This window comes from Brachyhypopomus gauderio, chromosome 17 (assembly GCF_052324685.1).
Source record: "Brachyhypopomus gauderio isolate BG-103 chromosome 17, BGAUD_0.2, whole genome shotgun sequence".
In the NCBI taxonomy this organism is placed as follows: Eukaryota; Metazoa; Chordata; class Actinopteri; order Gymnotiformes; family Hypopomidae; genus Brachyhypopomus; species Brachyhypopomus gauderio.
The window spans coordinates 7,705,429-7,730,644 of NC_135227.1; the positions used below are offsets into that span (position 1 = coordinate 7,705,429).

Consider the following 25,216-nt stretch of genomic DNA (forward strand, 5'->3'; position numbering starts at 1 on the left):
GAGGATATACAACAAAGTATTGAGATGAACTTTTGTTATTGACCAAATACTTATTTTCCACCATTACTTGCAAATAAATTCTTTAAAAGTCAGACAAAATGTTTTTCTCAATTTTTTTTTTCACATTTTGTCTCTCATAGTTGAAGTCTACCTATGATGTCGATTACCGGCCTCTCTCATCTTTTTAAGTGGGAGAACTTGCACAATTGGTGACTGACTAAATACTTATTTTCCCCACTGTATACTGTGCTGCACCCCGCAACCCCGAGGTCTCGGGTAGATGGCATGAGTGTAAGGTAAAATACAGTATATGACCATCTGAAGGGAATATATGCCCATGTTCATAAATATTTATATGATATTATAAAAAATATTATGTATGTATAAAAGCAGGTGATTTTAAAGGCTCGGCAAGGGCACCAAGCGTAAACATGATTAGGCTGTGATTACTGTGGGTACTAGACATGAAATTGTAAACCGAGTTACCTGGCTGGTTCTCAGGGCTTCCGGCGTTTGAAAGTTTGCCTAATCGTCCGTTAGCGCCCGGGTGAAACTCCGTGTCGCTTTACCATCACGCAGGGGTGAATCACTAAAAGAAAAAAACTAACACAGTTCTATTTTAGCGACAGCCTCTTATGTCCTGGAATTCCAGGCTAAATCTGAAGGACTTGATGTCATTGGTAGGTTTTATGTATAACCAATTTACTAGTATAAAAAGTGTACGGAACATTTACGAATTGGGCTAATCTCTTAATTAAAACCAGTAAATTATATACATTTAAAGGTACATTTCATACGCATACAGCGCTTGTTTTAACTATTGGTGATTGGTTACAAATGCATCAAACTTAAGTAAAATTGCAGTCAATACTGTATACTTTATAGGATTGTAGGTAAATGCTGATGCGTATTTTAGTGGACTTCACTCCAAAATGGTTATAATTGAAAGCATCAACTGCGCGTACATTTTACGCAGTAAGCTACAGTAAAATGGCGCAATGTATTTACCTAATGTGGACTTTTGTGAGATATTCTTTGTTTTTTTCTATTTTAAGTCAATGCTGGCAATATGTTTCAAAGAACCATGTGGACCAGAGAAGCTGTTTATAGGAGAAGTCCCCAGACCTGAACCTAAAGATGGCGAAGTCCTCATCAAAATCCATGCAACAGCTTTAAACAGGGCTGACCTATTGCAGGTAAATGCATGCTTATGCATACAGTTTATCTTATTAAAAATATTATCAAAAACCATTCAGTGAAAGATCTGTGTTCAACTACAGAGGAAAGGTTTGTACCCTGCCCCTCCTGGAGAGAGTGAAATTCTTGGTCTGGAAGCTGCTGGGGTAATCGCAGGACTTGGTCCTCAAGTCAGGAGAAATTTTAGGTCAGGAGATAAAGTCATGGCTTTGCTTGCTGGCGGGGGGTATGCACAATATGCTGTGGTGCCTGAAGAACTGCTCATGCCAGTCCCTTCACATGTGACACTCTGTGAAGCCGCAGCAATCCCAGAGGCATGGCTCACTGCCTACCAACTTCTTCACTTCATAGGTACCAACTTCTGCATGCAAACGTTTTTTTTCTTCCAGCAGAATGTTTATCAGAGTGTATACAGTATATACAGTCATGCATGAAAGCTTGGAAACTCGTTTGAGTAGTTTAGATTTTTCTCTTGATTCTCTTATTTTATCATCACCAGGTTTTGTATATGAAATGCTAGGTTTATGTTGTTTTGAGGGAAATGTATGAGTTGCCAGCAGACTACATAAAACATGGAATCATGTGCAAAAATAAATGATCCATAACTGCAGAATGCTATAATAGGAGGTGCCATAAGCTACTAACTAAGAGTACACATACTTTTGCACTTGGCAAAAAAAAAAAGCATTATTTATTAATTTTGTTGATTATATAATGAAAATGTAATGTATTTTTCTGTGTGTCCCTTATTTGGAAGGTCTGCTTTTCAAACTGAGATTTGGATTTCATAAGATCTGTTCAAACCACAAACACATGTCTCCACCATGTTATTCTGAAACCAAATAAGATTAGTTTAACTAGGTTTCAAGTCAGAGTTCCAAATACTAAGGCGGCAGGCACCATAAAAAAAAGAAATTTAAAGGAACATTTAACATATCTACTCCAGAAACATGACATGTGATCCATTTTGCTAAACAGAAAATTGGTGTGCATAGACAGTTACCATGCACATATGTTCAATGAATAACCTAAAATGTTAAGACTGCCAGACTGCTTCATTAGCGCACCTTCTTTATAGGGCTGTATTCACAGCAGTGTTCCACATCAAACTCCAGAACTGATGTCTCGTGTTGATTTGATCTGTTGATCTGCTGTGGTGCTCTGCTCCTTCTCAGGCCGAGTTAAGCCAGGAGAGACGGTGTTAATTCATGCCGGAGCAAGTGGTGTCGGCACTGCAGCGGTTCAGCTTGCTCGGCTGAGCGGTGCTGTTCCAGTTGTGACTGCAGGAAGCCCTGAAAAATTAAATATGGCATTACAACTGGGTGCAGTTGCAGGGTTCAATTACAAGGAGTGTGATTTCTCTGATAAAATCCTGCAGTTCACCGAAGGTGATTAAAGTCGTGTGTTCCAGCCTTTTGAACCACACCAGCAGTGTGTGTGTATATAGCAGTCCTGTGAAGTGTAATTCTTGATTCAAAATTAGGCATATTTGCCAGTTATAGTGGTCTGTTCCTGGCAGGAAGGGGAATGGATGTCATCCTAGACTGCATAGGTGGAGCTTGGTGGGAGAAGAATGTGCGAAGCTTGGCTATGGATGGAAGATGGGTGTTGTACGGTACCATGGGTGGAACAGCAGTAGAGGGAGACTTGCTTAGCAAGCTTATGTTTAAGCGAGGACACATTCTGAGTAGTCTTCTCAGGTTACGAAGTCTACAGGTAATATTCAAGATAGAAAAATGTGAAGCTTTTTTATATACATTTAAAGGTGGTATATTTGTGAAAGTGGTAATTAAATACAATTTCTGAATTTCCCCCTTTTTATAGTATAAAGCTGAACTGGTTAGGAGCTTCAGTGAACAGGCTTTGCCACACTTCCAATCCCAGGGTCTGTCATTGAGGCCTGTTATCGACACAATATTCAGCATGGATGACATTTCTGAGGCACACAGACACATGGAAGCCAATAAAAATATTGGAAAAATTGTGATCAAGATTTCTGAAACTTGACATAAGTATATGTGTATAACATATAATACATGTACAGCATAAGCATTTTATATGAGAATGCAATAAAGATCGAATGTCGAATTCAGACTTTTGAGAGAAGAAGCATTTCTTCCAGTACCCACCATTTCTACATTTAGTTGTAAATCTTCAAGAAATTTGTGAACGAGGAATGTGTAGATTTTACTAGTGTTAAAATCTATTTTCCTATTATTCCTATAAAGAGAAAATTGTAGCATTTTAAATCACCCACGCAACCTAATTTGTTTAATTATTAGTGGATTAACACACGTGGCAGACAAATGACATGCATGGGGTCCCGATTCCTCAAATTGTCAACTGAATATAGAAATAAATTATGTAACACCTTTCACCTTTGTGATCTTCAACGCGTGTTCGCAAAATTTTGATGTGGACTCCGGAACGAGAGACACTTCCTGGTACAACCCTTCAAAGTCGCTTTGCAATTTCGTTTTAGGACCTTAGTTGAGTGGCTTTTGGGAACAACACGAAGTTCAGAACATAGAAGGTTTTATTCACAGACCAGTGTGATTAGCTCTTCGCAAGGTGGGTAGATCACTTCGTCTGGTATTTTACACGCCTAAAATCACATTTCCTCTACCTGTCTTGTTGTCTATGCCCAAACACTAAATGTCAGATTCTGGCATATTCTTTGACTGAATTTATATTCGCGTGATGTATTAAGTAACATACTCCATACATTTTAGCCAGGTAAACCGCCGCTATCGTTAAGGCAAACTGCTTTATTACATAGTGACACAGAAAGTAGCCATATCTCTACACGCATTGTGTTTAATATTCAACCCAATCGTCATATTTTCTTGACTACCATCTACTGGTCAAATGTTTCTCACCTGACGCCTCTGTCACTAGACAGCCAACATTTTATCGCACTGCTTCTCTTCAGTTAACATAAGAGTTTACACCAGGCCGCATGAACACAGGTAAGCTTGGTATTTCATGTTTCATTTTTCAGATCTAGACACCCGAGACAGTATGATGGTCTTTGATTACTTGCCTTGTGTGTTTTGAGCAGAATTCAACAATGGCAGATTCAAGAAGACCTCAACGCACTATGTCCACAACTGGGGACAGCTTGTACAAAACATTAGGCTTGGAGAAGGGAGCTTCAGCTGAGGACATTAAAAAAGCTTACAGGTATACAGGGAGTGAACTTTTAAAGTTCAGTACATTTTACAATATAACATCTTAAACTGTAATGCAACAATGTAACAAATCATCTCGTACAATCAGGAAACTTGCACTCCGATATCACCCAGACAAGAACCCAGATAATCCTCAAGCTGCAGACAAATTCAAAGAGATCAACAATGCCAACACCATTCTAAACGATGAGACCAAACGGCAGATTTACGATCAGTATGGATCCATGGGTCTCTATGTTGCTGACCAGTTTGGAGAAGAGAGTGTTAAATACTACTTCCTCATGTCAAAGTGCTGGTTTAAGGTGGGAATTTGTGGACATATACCTGCCAGTTTATGTCTGATTTGTCACGCGGATTAAACCTGTTTGTTTGACCGTGTTTTTGGCTCTTCATCCCCCTTTCAGACCCTTCTTGCTCTTGCGATGATCTTCACCTGCTGCTGCTGTTTCTGCTGCTGCTGTTTCTGCTGTGGGAAGTGTGGCAAGGAGGAAGAGGAGGAGTATTACTACGTGGACCCAGAGCAGCTGGAAGCTCAAATGTTTGAGGAGCAGAACCGAGGTGAAGCATGTCTTAATCTACCCAGATTAATGTTTTTTGGGTACTGATCGGTTTTGTATTAAAAATAATTAGAAGACTGCATTCTTTGTGTTATAACAGTGGTTTTCAGCTCCAGACTTGAATTCCCCTCCTCAGCAGTTTCAGCTGTTCTGTTTGAATTCTGATTATACTTGTGCTATATGGTCTGCACTTGAGTTCATGGATACATCTCAGCATAAGGCTCCAACCATGTCTTCTTTAATCAGTGCAGCTTATCTTCCTATTATCCTAAGAACATCTATTTTGCCTTGTAGGCAGTGAACCTGTAATAGTAGGACAACCTATTCCCTCTGCAGCTCCTGGAAATACAGGTGAGCCTTCAGTTTGCTTCACTGCCAGTTTTTACTGCTGAACACTTACTAATGATTTATGTATGGATGGATGTGCCTAACGCTGTTTATTTCTATGGATTTACAGCACAAGGCAATGTTATCATTTGCATGCCCATCCCTAGTACAGCCATCAACTCTGAAACAGGTGATTCCCAGACGCAGAACATGTCCACATTATACAGCACAGTATTGCTTAGCAACTCCCAGTGATCTCTGTGTGTTGCGTTAAGGTTCCTCTTAATATTTGCACATAGTGCTCAAAGCTCTTATGGAATACCTGGATGAATAGCTTGCAGGTCTTGGTTAAAGGTACACTTGCTGATGCTAAAATAATATTTTCTTGGAAAGTGGCATCGTTGAGTTGCCATGTCGTTGTGACTTGTCATTCAGTGCCTGTGACCATGTAGCTATGGAGGTGAGACACAGGTGTACTCCTACAGCTCATATAACCTTCCCTTTATGGGTGTGCGTCTGAGGGTGTGGAGATGTGACCGTGTCCTTAAGTAAATTGCATTCCATCTTGTTCCACTAGGTGGAAGCACAGCCATAATCGTACAGCCGTAATCACACAGCCAGCTGCCAACACAGAGCACGATTCATCTTTCACCTGTGAGCAGAACCCATGACCAAGAAAAGACTCGTGTCTCCATTGTTCTGCTGTCAGTAAGGGGAATGTTCACACTCAGCACAGCACTTGTGGAAATTCTGACTGACTCATGGGGCACTGCACATGGTCTAGTACGGGTTGTTAATTGAAATTCAGAATGTACGTTTCATTTACATGTATGTCAGTCAGGTTCACTTTTATTGTGGTGATGGGCTATTTCTAACAGAATTGTATTGACTGTGACCGAGAGACAAAAGTGTGATATGACACCTTTTTTACAACAATGGCATTGGCTAGCAAGTTGCCTTCTAATCATTCTGACGTTATGCACATAAATATACTAGTTTCCGTACTGTATATGAGAGAAAACAACCCATTGTACTGACATTCATTTTAGAATCTCAACAATTACACAGATGTGGATGTCATATTTTGCCATTATTTTTTTCAGGGGTTTTTACTGTGCAATTGATATTTATTATAGACTGACTAAATGTTTTGTGATATAAATGTTAAAATGCTTAAAACCTTTGTCTGGAACTTTTGGATGAGAGCCTTTTTAGTGCGTTTGCATTGGTAAATTGCAAAACGTCTGCCTGAGAATGTACTGTGGTAAAGAATTTTGGTATTTACATGTACATATGGGTTCATGTTCTCAGTAGAATAAATATTAATTCTGTATTTATGTGAATTCTGTTTTTTATTTCAATAGTATTTTTCTAAAAACTACTGCCAATTTGCATCAAATTTGTAATTGTCTTGATTGAGGAGTACTTAAACACTGGCCTCGTTCACACAGTATTTTTAAATAAGGTTTGTGGGTATTGTAATCTGAACACCTAAATGGTGACGCTTTCATGTCTGAAGGATTTCTTTGACTCATAGATGATAGATATAACAAACAATATGTGTACTTCTAATTGAAATTATTGTGATCTAAACATATTGTAATGCAGTGCTCCAGATTTTTGTACACTATAAAATGTATTCTAGTTTCACACACAAGAAGTTTCTGCTTTAGTGAATTCTTCTGTAAGAATTTTTGTTTGTATATTGAATGCTTGTTTTTTCAGCTCTGTTAGAAACAAAATTTGAACTGCTTATATTTTTTCATAAAAGTTTTAAAAATCTGTTTTAAGTTTGTATGTTGTATAATAAATTATGAAGGTGAATAAACTGGTTTTCTGAAAATGTTTTGCTCTTCTGTGTGAAGTAATGTTTATGATAATCCTTGAGAACGTTGATCATTCCAGGTTGACATTAAAGTTTTGTTTGTATCTCACTTTATCAAGATGTGTGAGGTGTCACCTAATATGCTACAGCATGGCTTTCTTTTGTCTATCTTTCAGAAATGACACATCCTGATAATCTTTACATGTTGTTGCATCATCATAAACAGCATCATAATGAACAGTCTGTTTAGCAAGAAGCATCACCTGTTTCTGATGGCTGGCTAAGGTATTTACCACCTATACATTTTATATGTATTAAATGCTAATTGGAAATATTGAGTTAAGTATAAGGAGTCACTGTCTGGGAATCTGTTAGTGGTGATTTAGAGATACTGTATAAATAAACTCAGCAGTTTCCATGGAAAATCTGAAAAAAGCTTGATTCACCAGGAAGCAAAATAGCTTTCTCTTCTTGGGTAAGATGTTTTATTCCGTGTCATTGTCAGAGTGGAGCAAGGATTGTGCCATTGTATACTGTTTTACAAACTCATTTAAAAGGTATATGGTATTTACAATTAGATAAAATGTTTTAGGGAAAATTAATTTCCACTATTATATTCCAATATTTTACTAGGCATTTACTAGGCACTATTCTTTTCTTGATATTTACTGTCTTTAGTTCAACTTATATCTTGAATCAGTGAATTTGAGGATGGTCATGTGACCATACTAGCAGAGCTGCATGGCACCACAAGAATTGCAGTGAATAAATCTGCTGAATAAATCCATGATTTAATAGATCTACACAAGAAATGGAGCCTCTACACATCAATAATAATAATAAACTTTGTGTATAGCACCTTTCATACATACATGCAACTCAAAGTGCTTTACAGAATAAATTTTAAAAAGAAACATTAAAAGGAGGCAAAGATAAAAAGACAAGGAAAATATTAAGAAATTAAAGATAAAAAAGGAAACAACACAATAAAATAATGTAATAAAGTGAATACAAATTATAAAATAATAATAAAAATAACAAATGTATCTAAATAAAATAATGTAAAAAGTAAAGTAAATAAGACAATAATAATGGGGAAAACTATTAAAATAATTAGAACAGAGTTAGCTACTCACACTCACACAGAGCGCGACCTTCACTCCCACTGGTTTTCTGCGAACGGTGTGCTCGTCAGCCCACAGTTATGCGCGGCCACCTGGTGCTGGACTCCCAGCCAAGGGTGAAACTCCCATTCACTCAGTTACCCTGCCTGGTAACCACAAATGGTGCCACCTGTATACCCCCCGTGGAGTTCGACCGCCAAACCTCTCGACTCTCATCAATGAATGTCAATGTCAATTAACACATCAAAGCCTTAATAATACACTTCATGTCCTAATTATAATGCTGATCAGATATAAAAACTACTGTTCACCCCACGTGTAGAAGAATGTGATCTAGGTCAGGGAAGTGGAAAACCTGCTTGTCCACATTGGTGTGACTCTTTGGTCCCACTCTGCATACATTCTATGTTACTGATTTCAACCACAATTTCTGTTAGATTCTTCTTTCTGATATGTGATGCTGCTGCTCATTAGTCCTGCAGTGTTACCAGTGGCTTTTGTAGCACCATGATCAGCCTCTTCTTTCTTTCAGGCTAGAGACTGGTCAGGTGGGATGCAGACACATTGACCAGGTTAGTGTTAGAGGTGTGAATTTTGCATGTCACATGTGCATGTGCTGTTGCTTGTTTGATCTGTCACAGCCAAATCTGTTCACTGCCATGCGGGCCTCCAGGCAAGCTGTCGTCATGCACGTCCTAAACATGCCACCTTCTGTTCTTTTTGTCCAGAGATTTTGCACTGCCTTTCGTTAGTTTGGGCTGAAAGCAATGTGCTAGTTCCCACTTACATCCAGAGATTCATCAGAAATGTCTTATATAAACAATGGTGCTGACCACCTTTGGTTATGTTGTGGCAGTAACTATCTTTGGAGGGTTTTGATAGCCGTTAAGAATTGTATATAATTTTTGGTTTACTGATGTTTGTTCAGTCATTTATATTGATATCACATGTTTAATGCAGATCCTCCAATATACCTCACTGCCTCACAGTCATTGCAATCGCCACAGCAACACTAGTGTGGTGGGAGCAGTAGGGTCTGGGAGCTCTGGCCATTTATCTGGGCTGGTGAAGGATCTTTTCAACCTGTTTTTGGGTTGGTGAAAGGTATGATTTAATATGAGTAATACACAGATTTGAGTTTGTGAATGCTTCTTCATAAACCTTTCCTTGTTTTAGTTAAACACCTCATTTGTCTGAACCAGGGTAGCAGGATTTCCTTTCTCAGGAGTATTATTTAGTCTGTACCTTCCCATTTCCCATATTGGTTCTCGCAACATCTGCAAATCTGAGACGTATTAAGAATAATCATGGAAAGTAAGATGTTAATCCTAGGAATACTAAACAGGTTTACTGTGACCAGTGCCAGCAGCCTGCAGACAGAAGGTATGGAAGGCAAAAAAGGGCCAAAGGAAGAACACCATTACTGTAATGACGAATCTCCAGCAGTGTGTTGATGTAGTTTTAAATTTAACACTGGCTCTATTTAAGGCACAGTATAAGCTATGTTCAGGGAAGGGGGTCACCATCTGCCCTTTTATTTGCAGTTCAGCTGTTCCCTCGACAACGTGCTGGTCATATCTCAGCAGGTAGGAGCTCTCCACATGTTGCGTTGACTGTCCACAAGCCAAAACAGAAATACATTTGTTTGGAGAAAGTCTGTGTCCTACATAAGGAATTACTTACCCGTAAAGGATATGCATGAGGATATGTAACAACTTTTATTCAGACATCATACTATTTACTCATGTTGTAAGGTGTACAAATGAACATATGTAACACATACTTTTATGAGTGGTCATAATAACAATGCTTATATTTGATATTCGACTAGCACCTCTTGAACTTGGCATCGTGAGAGTATATATATATATATATATATATACACACACACATACACATACTCACATGTGTATAGATGTTATATTGTCTTATTTATGTCTTTTTGTCTACGCTTTTTTCTTAACTACATTCTAGTCTATTGTTTATTGTACCTTTTAAAGTTGTTTGTCAACAGTCTGTGCACGTGTTACATGACATACGTGTTGCTCTCACCAAGACAAATACCTTGTATGTTTAACATACCTGGCAAAATAAAGAGATTCTGATTCTGAGAAAACCAATAATGCGATTCTGCAAATTCATAACCTTTTATTTTTTAGCCCCATAAGACCTTTGGAATGCAATAATTGGTATAAGATGCACAACATTCAACGTTATCCACCTCATTTGTAACATTTTATTACAGCTGAGCCTACTCTATTCACAACACGCGTCACACATATGCGCCGACATCTAACTCAGTCAGCTGAAAACATTTTAATCCATCAACCATGGTCACTGCTGACACTAGGGCTAAACATCCTTCTCAACCGCACTATCTTGGTTTACTTGGGGTTTTGTTTTGTTTTTTCCACCTCCATAGCTGCTCACTCTGATATTTCGCTTCGACGCTCTCTCCAGTATTTAGCATAGGCCTCCTGAAACATGCCCTTGCAATGCAGCTTGGCTTTGAGGTGCGAGCAGATGAGGAAGGAGCCCCCCATCTTGCGATGCAGGGAGTACGTTTCCTCCGGAGGGGGCGTGAGCCTCTGATGCAGCATTAGAGGGATCAGCTGGTGGATGCGCTCTGTCGTGTTCTGACAGCCGAAGTCGAAGGGCTCTTCGGAGGAGAACGCCTCGCCGAGGATCATCACCGCATCCACATGGGCGTTGGCCATGGACTGTGAAAAATGTCACTTGGTGATTGAACATGTGAAACACACAGACTGTCTTTCAAAGCTCAGTGCTAACTGGATAAATGTACCATTATTACTAGCTAAGCCTGCTAGCATAAATTGCCTATTCATATACTCTGGTATCTCCTGAACTGGGACATAATTTATCAGCACATTAGCTCATAGTCTTGAAGGCAGAAGGTTGAAAAGTTCCAATCTAGAAGCAGAATAGGCAGAAGGTTCTATACCTTGGACTCATAACCTGTCAGAAATTTCATATCAATGGAGCGCTGCAGAACCCCCTCCCTATCTCTGTCTGCGGCAGCCTTGATGACCTAGTAAGAAAGAAAACAATTATCAGAATACAGGCATGAAAATGGGTCAGGGGTTAAAAAGGTGAGAAGACCGGGGGGCGGGGCATGTGACGTCATGGGGATACGGCGACGGGGCGTTGACGTGGGGGGCATTGACATGTGACGTCATGGGGATACGGCGACGGGGGGTGGGGGGTGGGGGGGGGTGGCTGCTGGTGTACGGGGATACAGCGACAGGTGATGCCAAATATTACGGAACCCGTAAGGTGACATCATGTAAAAAATATAATAACGCGTGGCCACGACTTACTAACTCGTGCAAACGAGATAATTAACGCGTGCGAACAAGATAATTAAGTATTACTTTATATAAAGCCAGGTTTACCTTCATTGGGCAGTCAGTTCGCGAACATCCCTGGGAAAAATAAACTTTGTTGCCGCGTGTGAAAGGCGACATTAGTATCTCGTTCCCACGCGTTAATAAGTCGTGGCCACGCGTTATTATTTTTTACATGATGTCACCTTACGGGCTCCATAAAATATAGTAAAATCCATTAAAAAAATGTTTTGACTGTCTTGTCAATGGATTCAATGTATGGAGCCAGATCCGTAAACGCGAGAGGCCGCTTTCGCCATTCCAGATGACTCAGTCAAAACCATTACGTCTTAATGAACCAATAAATACATCAGCGGCGAAAACGAGTGTAAAAATACCACGGTTCACGTGTTTTTATTTTCTAACATGGGCTAAAGCACAGGGTAGACTCAAACGACAAGCGTTTACAACTTCATCTTCAACCTTTTCAGCCCTGACGCGAATGTTATCCTCACACGTCCCTGGATTCACCAGTTACAACTACAGACACACTAGAAAAAAAAAATTTTGTTTCTCATTTTATGTCGCCGTTAACTACACGGGGTTAACGCGAACTTAGTATGCCCATCTACCTATTTATCACAAGAGCTTGTGGCTATTTCTGACAGTGTTCAACGCTGTAGCGAACGGCAGTAACTTTGTTTTACCGCAAAATATGAATACGATTGAAACCATTAATAACCCAATTAAATCCACTGGGAAATGTACGATCTGGTAAATGTAGTGGTAAATGTACAATCTGGTAAATGCAGTGGTAAATGTATGCTCTTCTGACTTGTCCGCGGTGTAGCACTAGGTCCTGCTTCTCGTCCTGCTTAGCAGTAAATGAATAACATGAATGAAGAACGTTCGTATGATTGAACGCTATTTGGCCTCCATGAAGGTTCTGTGCGAAAACTGCTGGAATTGCCGATTTCGGAAGTGCTCTGTTTGCTTATTAAGTCAATATGATAATTAAAATATATACATATAATCTCCCGACCCCCCCCCCCCCCCCCAAAATAAAAACTCCTCGGATCTACACGATTCACGTAGGTCACCCTTTTCGACTTCAAAACGGCGAATTTCGCAGAAAGGTGACAGATTTTCATGCCTGAAAATAAATTTTTTTTTGACAATATAATGCAGTATATACAAAATGCTGTTCACTGTACCTCAATGTACATATCAGTAAAACTTGCATCAAATCCTCTTGTGGCTCCAAAGTCTAACAATGCAACCTGAAAGTTCAGGGTTGAGCACAATGTTAAGGTGAGAATGCACTACGCAAAAGGTTCTTCAACAAATATTGAAACCAAATATATACTATATATATATTGTACCAGTATATACAATATATACCTTGTGTGTTTGAGGATCATAGAAGAAATTGGACCAGTTTGGATCAGTCTGCATGTATCTAAACTCAAAGAGCTCTCTCAAGCAAAGAATCAATATCTGCTCACAGATCTGGTAAAGAAAAGCAGACATTTGAATCAGTAATAAAAATGAGAATATATAAAAAAGTACAATAGTATAGCATACAAAGAAACAAGATTTCTGACATTGCCTTCATAACATGTACAAAGTGATACACAATTCAATAAGCATTGCATAACTAATGAAGGACCATCATTTGAACTGCTACCTCTACACTAGGGCTGCCATGATTAGTCGACTAGTCACGACTATGTCGACTACTAAAATAGTCGACGACTATTCTAATAATAGTTTTTTTCCTCTCCAAACTGCTGCGACAGTTTCCACTGCTGCGTCTGCGTTTCTGTCCTTGACGCACATGCGCAGTAGTGGAAACCGGGATAGACAGTTGACGACATCCCAGGACGTTATACAGACAGGTTCTGGTATCGTGGCTACCCGGCTACGGAACTCAAAAGTGCGGGATCATTTTCCGTAGTCGGGTTCCGAAACGCGTGCAATATCTGCAAGGCAGAACTTGCCTTCCACGGCAGCACAACCGCGATGTACGAGCATGTACCTGAAGCATGTTGTGGGCAATCTAAATTGCTAAAGTTACCATAAACAGAGCGTTAACTTAGTACTTACTTATCGCAGGGTTGCCAACTTTTCAAGATCACTTGGAGTGAGATTTGATCTTTGGGGGGGGGGGGGGGGGGGGGGGGGGGTAAAATGGACACAAATTTAAGTATTATATCGCGATCGATTGCCAGTGGTTGTCGCCAGAGCGAACTAGTAACTCATTGAATCATAGATGTGGATCAGAGGTAAATAAACTAGATTTTTTTTCGGCGTGAGAAATCGGGTGTGTGAGCGTGTGAAGACGGTCAAATGCGTGTGTCTCACTCTCAATGCGTGAGAGTTGGCAACCCTGCTTATCGCTGTAGCTGTAAAAGCTGTTTCATTAGCCTTAGCACGCATTCGTGTATTTTCTGTAACGTCAGTGAGACCAAAACTTTATTTTTGTGAATAACTCCTTAGTTTCAGGTCCCTACCTAATTTGATTTAAATGTAGCGAAGTTTGATGCCAGAGACTAATGAAAGAAAGAAAAACCTAAAAAAAAATTCTTTATTAATGTAGGCCTATTTATTTTTGTGTTTTTTAAGGCAGTGCCTTATCCATATTTTAATAATTGTTTGTTGCAACAAGCTGCATATTTCATTAAAGGTTTAATGAACTATGATCTTAATTGTTTTTATTTTTAGTTATAGCTGAAATCTAATGATGGTTATATAATAGCAGTTGCATTCTAGTGTATGTTTTATATTCAATTAACGTACAATCCGACTAGTCGACTAATCGTAAAAATTAATCGATGATTAGTCGACTATTAAAATAATCGTTTGTGGCAGCCCTACTCTACACTGTTCACCACATTACACTGCAATGACTACCTGGAACCTAGACCTGCCCGTGCCTTAGACAAGTACTGCAGCACAGCTTAGAATAATGTGGTCCCTGTTGATGCGTCCAGAAATAACAATGCTCAACCCATAATTAACCACACAAATGTGTATGGAAAGTCTGCTGAAGTACAGCAACATAACCAAAGTAATGGTGTACAGAATAAAAATTAATAAATAAAATTTTTGTCCATATCACCTCCTTCAGTGTAGTGACCTAAGCAGTTAAACTCTCACTTACTTCATTCTTGAGCTCCTGTGGGAGGCCATCAGCCTTATCCAAAGGGAACCCACACACCAGCTCAGTAGTGAGGACATGCTGGCTGCTTAGCTCATCCACTACATTTGGCACGTAGAAGAATGGGTGATCCTTCAATAACTCTCTGTAAAACAGAAACAAGCTTCATCAGTCCAGGTGCAGATTGTTGTCTTGTCCAGGTGCAAGAGTGCTGTTGTTATTAATGCTTCATACAGGATCTAGATCAGGGAAGTCTTGTGATACCCAGTTTCTGCCCCAGAACCACACATTCAATATAAGGTATCCTCATTACGTTTGTATACTCACTGGAATTTTTTGACGCATGCAGCTTCCCTCTTATAATCGCATTCTAGAGCAAGTTCTCTGCTCATGACATCGATCATGTGCTCTGGAAACAGACCTGTACAACAAGGTCACACAAACATCAAGTTGGACCAAGTAGGAACCACTGCAGAGTGAAGAGCCATGACTCATCAGTACACTTCCTCACAGACACCTCATACCTTTAGGTAACGCACTGCTCATCCTCAACACAGTCATTAAGTTGCTGACATCACTCTTGATACTCTTGCCCACTCCGGGGTACTAAAAACAGAGTAAAAATCTGAGTTATGGACATAAAGGTGGCTAAACAGCTTTCCATCATAATATGGTGATAAATGTGTCTCCCTCAAGCTGCTGAATGTAGTTCTCATCCCCAGATGTGTCAATTCCAGGTTCAGAAAGTAAACGTCCTCACCAGGATTTTGCTCAAGCTTGCTAGATATTCCAATTAGTGCAATCCAGGTACAATTAGTGGAATCAACACAATCCAGGAAGCCTGAGCAAAATCCTGGTGAGGACTTTTACTTTCTGAACCTGGAATTGACACCTCTGCTCATACCTGGATCTTCATGGCCACCTCTCTGCCATCTTTCATCCTGGCCAGGTGCACTTGACCGATGGAGGCAGCAGCAAAAGGTTTCTCCTCAAAGAACTCCAGCGGGTCCTTCCAGTTAGGGCCCAGGTCATTGATGACTACTTTCTGTCATACAGAAAAAAAAATGTCCAAGAGGACATCTCTACAGAACTCAACCAGAATACAGAATGCTGACATTTACACCCTTAAACTGAGAAACTGCCATACAGCACTATGGCTGTGTTTGAAGTTCATCATTCTTCAACAGCGGAAAGCAGTTTTTAAATTCTCACATTTGAGACTATACCATCATTTGCTTGGTGGGCATGAAGTCAGCACTTTGACGAACACGGTCGAAGATCTTTGCGAGCTGGGGATTGATGAAGGCATCATCTAGAAGAGAGAAGATGGAAGATCTTAGAGAGCTGGGAATAAATGAAGGCATGATCAAGGAGAGAAGACACTAGTGATGACAAACCAGCCTCAAGCTGAATAAAGATTGTGTAAAATTGGTGATCTTGTAGACTTTACCAAGAAGCCCACTTGCAAATGGGATTTTAGAAATAATCTGTAGACTAATCTGTAGACTCAGAGTGCTAGGGGTGATATTCATTTTTGGTCCTGGCACATTCTATGAAAGGTAACAGTGCTGGCCTGACACAACACAATTGTATAGTCAGTAGTATATTATGGTTCTTTCAATTTGCTGCCGATTTCACAATGACAGATTCATGGCATTTTCTATGCCACTCCCAGTTAGTCATAAATTCAGAGCTGAAAGCAATTCGGCATTAAAACTCTTACAGTAAGCCTTTATTTATGTCTTTTGTGGCTGATTAATTTACTGCCTTCTAATGGGCTGTGCATATAGAATATGAGCAGATGCAAACAAATTTCCTTTGAAGATGAATTACACTGGCAGAGACTAACACATATAACTGTTACAGTCATAACGGTTGTCACGTACCATGGAAATACTACAGGGTAAGCAGTGAACCCAGACTCACCATACCACATAGCTGACCTAATGCCTTCTGGAGGAGACGTAATGATATTGACATTTGTTTTATGCAGATGCACATTCTTAACAGGAATACAGAGAATTGGGAATGGGGCAGTGTAGCTTATGAGTAAGTGTCAATGATAGGGCATGGAGGCAGGCCAGGGACAAAGACACACACACACACAAAACACTGTACAAAGGACATGGAACCTAACTATGACACTAGGGCAAAGACTATGCTAAACCACAAGGTTATCAAAAAGCTGGCAGTGTATGAAAATTAAAATCACTCAAGAGGCTCTAGTGCAAAATCCTGACACATACCCTGACATGATTTTGTGTAATTATATGCAGGTCCTTATATGTTTCAATGACGTAAATAAACGTATGAGCATATTCTTGTGAGAGGTGATTTGAACGGAGGCTTTCTCGTCTTCATGAAGGGGCAAAGGCAGTTGTTGCTCACCCTGCATGCTTAGACTCTGACCAAGTTTAAGAGCTGCTCCTCTCACTTTACACAGAGTCCGAACAATTCTTTCAGCGTTAGCCTCAGAAACAAAAGGGCTGGAGTCAAGAACAGCTTTCTTATCTCCTGCAGAAAACAGTAAACACCACATGATAAACTAATGAAATAACATTTTGTTGTACTGTCTTACTGTTAATCACAATTGCTGTCAAAATCTTTTTTTAATTATCTGAAATATTTTGAAAAACAAAAAATATTTTCCCCTAAATTAAATAAAGGATGTGAAATTAACAATCAATTTGAAATGCTCAAATGAAATTGAAATTAAAATAGGCTACCTTTTTTCTCTTGTGGCTGGAGACTCTTCTTAGCCACTTCAGCAATTGCTCCAAGGCCCAGTCTAATTGCCAGACCTAGCAAGCATACAAGGTATTTTTTATATATCCTTACTTGGGATATACTATTCGGTTCCATATTATGTCTCAACTCACATTCTAAACCAAATAAAGTGTGATAATTTTCAGAATAAAAAAAAGAGTGCCACTTGCACACTGTCTCACCACCAAAATTTGCCAAGCGGCCCAACCTTGTAACCGGTACTTTATGCTCCCTGGCACACTTGCCGAGCTAAGACGAGAAGAACAATTTAAGTGTGAATTCAACGTGACCCTTCAATGTGAATTTGTAAAAATGTATTCTTTTGGGTTCTTTAGTACTTGTTATATATGAAGTTTATCTAGGCCTCTATATTACAAAAATCTAAATCTACCATTGCTTAGTTACTAAAAGTTGACAACTATATTGGATCTAAATGTAAGAGATGGTTATAATATTCTTTGTATTTATTTATATAAATGACATTTAAGTGGTGCTTTTGGCATCAGTGGCTCAAAACTTCATTAGGGGTTAACCTGACAGCCATTAATAGTTACTCATCACATCTATTTAGACATTTCTCATAAAGATGTGTCAGACATGAAGAGTTAAGTATTCTAATTACTCTTCTTTAAACCTGACACGAGTTTGTCAGTGATTCAAGGCGTGTCTACTGTACCGCCTGCTTATGGTCCTTGGAGAGTCTTTTCCCAGAGTCTTTTGCCATCTCCGTTCCTTCTCCTTCCACACGGCTCCGGTATGAGTAATCGCCATGGAACCAACATGTTTGTAAATAGACTGGGTGGCGTGAGGTATTACGCCCTCCAAATAACCTGCATGTGGATTTCTCCACACATTCACGTCTATAAACGCTGACCACTCCACCGCCCTCTGCATTGTCCTTCAGGCTGTTAAGAGCTCTGGCACATTCAGTACCCTTAAATCCTTTGCCAACATGCGACCAATTAAAGAGTGATTCCATAATACCTCTAAACTTTGAAACATTTCTGTCTTGGCAGGGCCCCTGTGAAAGAAACAAGATATGCAACATAGACCATATCTTAATTGCTATGCAAATATATAATGCAAAATGAAAATAAACAGTAGGCCTAAGGATTCATTATAGTTTTTTTCCCTTCTAAAAGTCTTCTGTGCTTATCTATGGACCGTTTCTTGCTCCAGGGTGATAAGTCACGTGTGCTGTGATAGGCTAACCCAGAATATGTGGCTCTCATTTCGTGTTTACCAACAACCGATTATTCTACACGACAGATAAGTCTACAACTACAGTTCTAAACAACAACATATGAAAAACACGATGCATTTGTGTTTATGAAACGTGTTTAGTAAACTATTGTTTCCTGCACGTGGAGATGGGCCAATTTTTTATTCACAGACTTAATTAAAGTGACAAAGCCATCGCTGTGGCTTTGTCACTTTGTCACCTTTTAAATCGCACCTTTAAAAGGAAAGGGCGGGGGGATTAGCGCTTACCTGAGTCTTCAAGGCGGGACCTGCGACTGTGGACCGGGCCCTCCTCTCAACACCGGACCGGAGCCTTTGATATGGAACTTGGTTTAGGCGGGCGATTCCCCTCATGAGCAAGATATCGGCTGCCATGACTCTTTAAACCTGCAAAAACGACGCGACTCTATAGATAACAAAGCTATGAAAACTCAAACCAAAGGCATCGTTAACTACTGTTACGCTTTGTTTAGCTATCGCCGAGACTCAAAGACTAAGAAACGAGGAACAAAGTTATCACTGCTGCCTTAGCCAGTTAGCTTAACATCCAGTTTTGTGCAGTTTTGTGCACAACGCTGCAAAATCCAGTCATTTCCTTACTTACCACAGGTATTTGAGTTAAAAATCAAAAAAGTTTCCGTTCCTCAAGTCAATCTCTTCCGACAACACTGTCGGTGTCATAGTTGGACATTCGGACTGACAAAGAAATTAGCCCTAAATGCAAGTATTAGTCTACACAAAGCCATTCAAGACCTCGCTGTGCCACAACTGCGACGTGTCCACACAAGCGCACATGAGGCGTGGAGACGAAATTTTACTCAAAGGTACATTTTGTCACCTAGTGGCCGTCATGGGTTACTACAACTATCGTGGCATTGCTGCCGGGCGGGCGGGCGGGCGGGCGGCCTAGAAGAGGCGTTGTCACTAAACCCTGGCTTGCCTACTGCGAATGTTGAAATGGACTTAAAAAAAACCCCGAATGGACCAGCCCAGAAACTCGAAAACATTTTCTGCAAATAATTAAGTATGGAGAACATATAATAATAAGTTAAACTGTTTTATACTAAGAGAAAACATAAACTACTAAGAATCAACATCACTGTATTAAGAGAATATAACTAAACAGTACAGTACTAAGAGGCAATATAACTAAACAGTAACCTACTAAGAGACAATATAACTAAACACTGCAATACTAAGAGACAACATAACGACACAGTATCCTACTAAGAGACAATATAACTGAACATTGCAATAGTAAGAGACAATATAACTAAACATTGCAATACTAAGAGATATAACTAAACAGTACCCTACTAAGAGACAATATAACTAAACAGCAAATACAGGGTTAAATCTCTCCATTATGTGTTTGGCCTTCAATTTTTTACAGATACAAGGTAACAACAGCTATGAAGTTTCAGAAATGTAAATATATAGAACATTTGATTGGAAACTCAATAACTGAAATTTCCAAGTGCTTCAAATGTCTTACTGTTGATGCTAAAGTGCAAAACTGTGCAGTGGGTGGCACTCCAGTTAGACCTAGTTGTCTTGTATTATGCTTACATTGGCGTTCACTTCACTGCTGGATCTCTGCTATCAACTAACTTCAAGCACAGATCTCCAAAGGTTTTTGTACTTCAAATTCCAGTTATAATTTCTTTTACTGATCTAGTTTGATTCTAAACTGCAAACTATTGATACAATTTGATTACTCATCACCATTTACACTATACAACCCCTGGTAAAAAGTATGGAATCACCAGTCTGGGATGAGCACTCATTCAGACATTTTATTATGTAGAACAAACTCAGATCAAAAACATGATACAATAATAAGGTCATTGCAAAGTGCAACATGTTGGCTTTCAGAAACACTAAAAGAACAAAAAAAAAACATTGTGGGAAAAAAGGTAAATGCCATGACATTGACTGAATGTGTCTTTCTCCAAGGAACGCATTGTCATCTTTGAAATTATTTCATCATCTCCATACATCTGCTCAATTGAAGGGATGAGAAAACTGTCCAAAATGTCAATGTAAACTTGTGCATTGATAGAAGAATTAACCACAGTCATCTCCCCAGTGTCTTTGCCTGACATGCAGCCCCATATCATCAAGGACTGTGGAAATGTGGTTGTTTTCTTCCTCTTTATAAATCTCACTGGAACGGCACCAAACAAAAGTTCCAGCATCATCACCTTGTCCAATGCAGATTCTTGACTCATCACTGAAGATAACTGTCATCTAGTCATCCACAGTCCATGATTGCCTCTCCTTAGCCCATTGCAGTCTTGTTCTTTTCTGTTTAGGTGTCAATGATGGTTTTCTTTTAGCTTTCCTGTATTGAAATCCCATTTCTTTTAGGTGATTTCTTACGGTTCGGTCACATACATTGGCTCCAGCTTCTTCCCATTTATGATTCATCTCTTTTTAGTTGTACTTTTTCCTTTTTCAAGACACATGACCTTAAGTTCTTTGTCTTGATGTCTTTCTTGGTCTACCAGTATGCTTGGCTTTAACAACTATTCCATGTATTTGGTCCATATCTTAGATACAGCTGACTGTCAACAGCCCACATCTTTAGCAACCATGCGTGAAGTGTTACCTTCTTCAAGAAGTTTCACAATCCTCTCTTTTGTTTCAAGAGACATTTCTCTTGTTGGAGTCATGGTTCTTCACACTCCACTTCGTCCAGCAGCCCTCCAAGGTGTCATGACTGCACGTGTTTTTAACTGTAGACTAATCTGAGGCAGATGTCCATTTAGGGAAAGGAAATTGACTGGGTGTGTCCTTATTTTCCACCTCCAATTGGAGTGATTCCATACTTTTTTCCTCAGAATTGAGTGATTCCATATTTTTTCCCTGTGCTTGCTCAATAAAAGTAACATTTACTTTGTTTCCACAATGTTGCACTTTGGAAAGACCTTATTATTGTATCATGTTTTTGATCTGAGTTTGTTCTACAGAATAATGTCTGAATGAATGCTCATCCCAGACTGGTGATTCCATAATTTTTGCCAGGGGTTATAGATTAGACCAGTGCCTATGTACAAACTGATTAAATGTTTAGATAAAAAAATTCCAGTGGGGTCCTTATGTGTCTGCACAATCATAGTTTTTAGGCATTTTATGTCTGTACAACTGCACATTATGACTGTAATTAAATGACTGGAGTACAGAACATCAGTTTTAATGGATATCTACACTGGGAAAGCCAGGTAAGAATCACTGGCCTTTTTTACACCAAGTTCCCATTTTGGGAATCAAAACCAAGTAACCAAGTGTACCTGTTAAAATAATCTTAAATAAAATTGGGATGTATAATAACACCTAGCTGAGTTGAATGAGTGTATATCCCCAGACACTGGTTCTTAAATCATGCTGCCATTTTGAAGCCTTTTGTCTGTCAGTCTTGTATTGAGGAAATGAAAAACAATCTGTGTTTCAGGTCAGGCATCTGACTTGTGCATTCAAGAACAGTAAATGTTTTTTGTACCCAGCAAAACTCCATAGCTGTATGTTTAGGGTAATTGTCCTGGTGTCAAATGACACTCAGCCAAGTAGGTTTCCAGGTGGTAGCGATGTGTCTGTACACTACACAATTCATATTGTTGCTGCTGCAACCAGTTGCGTTATGGATATATTCAACTGAGACACTTCCACAAACAGTTCTATGAAGCGTCAGCCTAGAACACATTTTATGAATGTTTTAGCGATTTGTACATTGGCACTGCTGTTATTTCTGTTTAACAGTGGCATTAATAGGAGGTGTTTTTGGTCATCTGCTATTGCCAGTTCTCCAGGGCATGCTTTCTTCCTAACAATGCATCAAACAGAGGTTTTTAACACAGCCATGTTTTGACTGTGTCCATTTCATTTATTGCTATGTGTCATCTTTATAAAGTGATATACCGGCACTGACATTTAGATGTAAGAGCCACCAGACTTCAGATGCAAAATAAACTCAAGTCTTGAGATTAAAGGTGACAATTTACACTTTATCTTTAAGTCGTTATTTCAAATCAAATACATCAAGCTCAAGTACAAAACCAGAGTGATACTGTATCTCTGTCCAATTACATAAAATTGCACTGCATTATACAAATATCTCAGCAATCTGAAAATACAGTCTCGTCACAGTCAGACTTTGATAAATGCCTTCAACTTGGGGAAGAGTCGAAGAGCGTTATGTGTGGTGACTTCTACAACCTTTTCCAAGGGAATCCCTTTAGTTTTGGAAATATACTCAGCACTGATAGTGATATTCCTCGGTTCGTTCCTCACCTACAAAAGGGATAATGAGGAAATAAGACACCAAACAAAGACACTAACAGAAGCAACACAACAGAAGAGAATGCAGGGATACAGATTAGATCAGGCCATTCATTGAAAGCATTCATTATAGTGTTGTCTGTTTGTGTTGTATGTTCTTCAGGAGATGTTCTCTCTTCTCTCTCTCTTATGTATGTTCTCTTGCCAGGCTGCCATTGCAAATAAGAAGTTGTTCTTAATGATTTTCCTGGTTAAATAAAGATCAAATATATAAAAAAAAGCAAAAAGACTCAACCTGTTTTTCTGGTCCCAGAGCTGGAGAATCAGTTTCCAGACAAAGATTTTCTAGTGGAAGCTGTTTCACTAGTTTTTGCTTCTTAGTAGAATAGGACAGACAGATGCCAAACACATCAGTGGGGACAAATACATTTAGGAAATATTTCATTTGCTGCATCACTGATGGGTCTGAAAATGCACACATGGCAAATAAAATACACTTCAGTTCAGTGGTGTTATAAAAGTTTAAGATTACCTGTTCACTCCTAACAATTGATGGTGGTATGGAGAAGTAGTAACCTGCACGAACACCCTCCATAGCGACCGAAGGTTTTCCATCAAATGCATGAAGGAGGGCATTTTCTACACCTAATTTTAAACATACAAATCATTCAACATTATAAATTTGTATGAAGAAAAATGCGTATACCCAAGTATAGATTGAGAATACCTCTACCACAGCAGCTTAAAAGACAGAATACCTAGCTCCTTTAAAAGATGAATGGTTGGTCTTCCAGCAGATCTTGAGTGAACATTCCTGATAGACACATGAGCTTACTTTTTATTTTTCTGCTTCAAGCAAAGGAAATACATTCAACCACTTGTATATTTAAAATAAGGTGTAAATTTGTTATTAATTCTATTTAATGCTGTTTACCAATCGACCCATCCACAGACCCACTCACAGAGGAAGACTCAGGTGCTTTGCGATCTCTGCTTGGCGAATGAGCACCTGCCTCTGACTCTCTTTACCTGCGTCACTGCTGACCACTCTGGGTGTGAAGTCCAGGCCAACCTGAAATACACACAAACTAGACTGTCTGTATTCCAGTACTAGCTGTGAGGCAGTTCAATAAACCTGAATACATTTACACTGCATTTAATAAAACACTATGCTTAATGCCTTACCTCACCAATAGCCACAATGTGCTCTTTATATTTTTCTATTAAGGGCAAGGCAGACTCTAGGTCCTCGAATAACAAAAATAAAGAAATAATCAATCAATAAATTGATTTAACTGTTAACTGAATGATTTGAAGTGAAATTGCACAAATTAACCTTCTTTTTGCACAAACCTCTAGTACGGCCCCCCTAGGGCATGCTGGATCATGCCCTTGAACAGGATGCACTCCAAGGCAAGGCATCACAAAACCAGAAAACCTGCAGGACAACAAAACCACCTGCTGCTTCAGTGAATACAACAAAGGTGATCCATCCACAGAGTGACTGTAAGAACCATTGAGTACCTCTGAGAAAGCTGTAGGATTTTCTCAAACTCCCCTGCATGCTCTCCAACTGCGACAAGAGCCATAATTCCAGCCTAGAATATAATTTCCCAAAAACTGCCAAAATAATCTCTGAGGCATTGTAAGCAACACAGAAGTAATACACTGGATAACATTACCTTTTTGGACTGCACAATAACATCATCAATGTCCTTTTAGGAGAAAAAATGTCAGTAAGTCAGTACAGTAGAAATATAATTTAACCTAATAGCTAACGTACACTTTTAAGTGTAAATTCCAACTTACATCGTCAAAATCTGTCGCAGAGATATGACAATGACAATCTATATACCCCTGCATCAACTCTTTATAGACTAAACCGCTCCAAGGATGTGAAACACCAAAACTATACTAGCTATGCGAGACTATGCTAGCTTAGTGTTTAGTGGACCCAAGTTACCGGATATGATAAAACAGGTCCGCTAGCTACATACAACACAATGTACGCTGGAGTTTTACATCAATTTTCAACTTATTTTCGTTTGAAAACAGATTACACCGTCTGTATAATTCGTGCTTTTTGGTTTAGTCAAATCAGTGGTTGCAGGAGTCACAAAGCATAAGCCGTACTGCACAGTCAATGTCCTTCCGGGACGAGGGGAGTGTGTGTGTGTGTGTGTGTGTGTGTGTGTGGGGGTGGGG

General features: G+C 39.3%; 4 protein-coding genes across 10 annotated transcripts; 2 read left to right on the top strand and 2 right to left on the bottom strand.

The window, feature by feature from the left end:
* Positions 1-226: 226 nt before the first annotated feature.
* Positions 227-3,384, top strand: tp53i3 (tumor protein p53 inducible protein 3). Its single transcript, XM_076978719.1, has 6 exons — positions 227-680; positions 1,056-1,196; positions 1,281-1,548; positions 2,373-2,585; positions 2,717-2,913; positions 3,022-3,384. Exons 1-6 carry the CDS (start codon positions 636-638, stop codon positions 3,202-3,204), a joined length of 1,047 nt encoding a protein of 348 aa, XP_076834834.1. The 5' UTR covers positions 227-635; the 3' UTR covers positions 3,205-3,384.
* Positions 3,385-3,627: 243 nt separating this feature from the next.
* Positions 3,628-7,115, top strand: dnajc5gb (DnaJ (Hsp40) homolog, subfamily C, member 5 gamma b). 4 transcript variants are annotated; one of them, XM_076978720.1, is made up of 8 exons: positions 3,628-3,768; positions 4,096-4,166; positions 4,259-4,380; positions 4,477-4,690; positions 4,793-4,946; positions 5,240-5,296; positions 5,403-5,462; positions 5,850-7,115. In XM_076978720.1, the coding sequence occupies exons 3-8, from the start codon at positions 4,268-4,270 to the stop codon at positions 5,879-5,881; spliced, it is 630 nt and encodes a 209-aa protein (XP_076834835.1). In that variant the 5' UTR covers positions 3,628-3,768; positions 4,096-4,166; positions 4,259-4,267; the 3' UTR covers positions 5,882-7,115. The 4 variants fall into 4 exon arrangements, with proteins under 4 accessions (XP_076834835.1, XP_076834837.1, XP_076834836.1 ...); XM_076978721.1 differs by having other exon boundaries at positions 3,630-3,768; positions 4,100-4,166; XM_076978723.1 differs by having other exon boundaries at positions 3,632-3,768; positions 4,130-4,166.
* A 3,241-nt stretch (positions 7,116-10,356) lies between these two features.
* On the bottom strand, positions 10,357-19,562 carry coq8ab (coenzyme Q8A, genome duplicate b). Its single transcript, XM_076978488.1, has 15 exons — positions 19,338-19,562; positions 18,983-19,120; positions 18,168-18,512; positions 17,674-17,740; positions 17,452-17,526; positions 17,114-17,239; positions 15,952-16,037; positions 15,630-15,770; positions 15,250-15,331; positions 15,053-15,146; positions 14,729-14,870; positions 12,967-13,074; positions 12,780-12,845; positions 11,184-11,270; positions 10,357-10,941 (listed from the first exon to the last, which is right to left on the bottom strand). Exons 2-15 carry the CDS (start codon positions 19,106-19,108, stop codon positions 10,648-10,650), a joined length of 1,839 nt encoding a protein of 612 aa, XP_076834603.1. The 5' UTR covers positions 19,109-19,120; positions 19,338-19,562; the 3' UTR covers positions 10,357-10,647.
* A 3,161-nt stretch (positions 19,563-22,723) lies between these two features.
* On the bottom strand, positions 22,724-25,205 carry LOC143480524 (putative deoxyribonuclease TATDN3). 4 transcript variants are annotated; one of them, XM_076978269.1, is made up of 10 exons: positions 24,821-25,201; positions 24,694-24,726; positions 24,536-24,609; positions 24,365-24,449; positions 24,197-24,259; positions 23,974-24,083; positions 23,770-23,825; positions 23,544-23,656; positions 23,307-23,387; positions 22,724-23,023 (listed from the first exon to the last, which is right to left on the bottom strand). In XM_076978269.1, exons 1-10 carry the CDS (start codon positions 24,872-24,874, stop codon positions 22,880-22,882), a joined length of 813 nt encoding a protein of 270 aa, XP_076834384.1. In that variant the 5' UTR covers positions 24,875-25,201; the 3' UTR covers positions 22,724-22,879. The 4 variants fall into 4 exon arrangements, with proteins under 4 accessions (XP_076834384.1, XP_076834385.1, XP_076834386.1 ...); XM_076978270.1 differs by having other exon boundaries at positions 23,307-23,384; positions 24,821-25,200; XM_076978271.1 differs by having other exon boundaries at positions 23,307-23,656; positions 24,536-24,584; positions 24,821-25,205.
* Between the last annotated feature and the right edge of the window lie 11 nt (positions 25,206-25,216).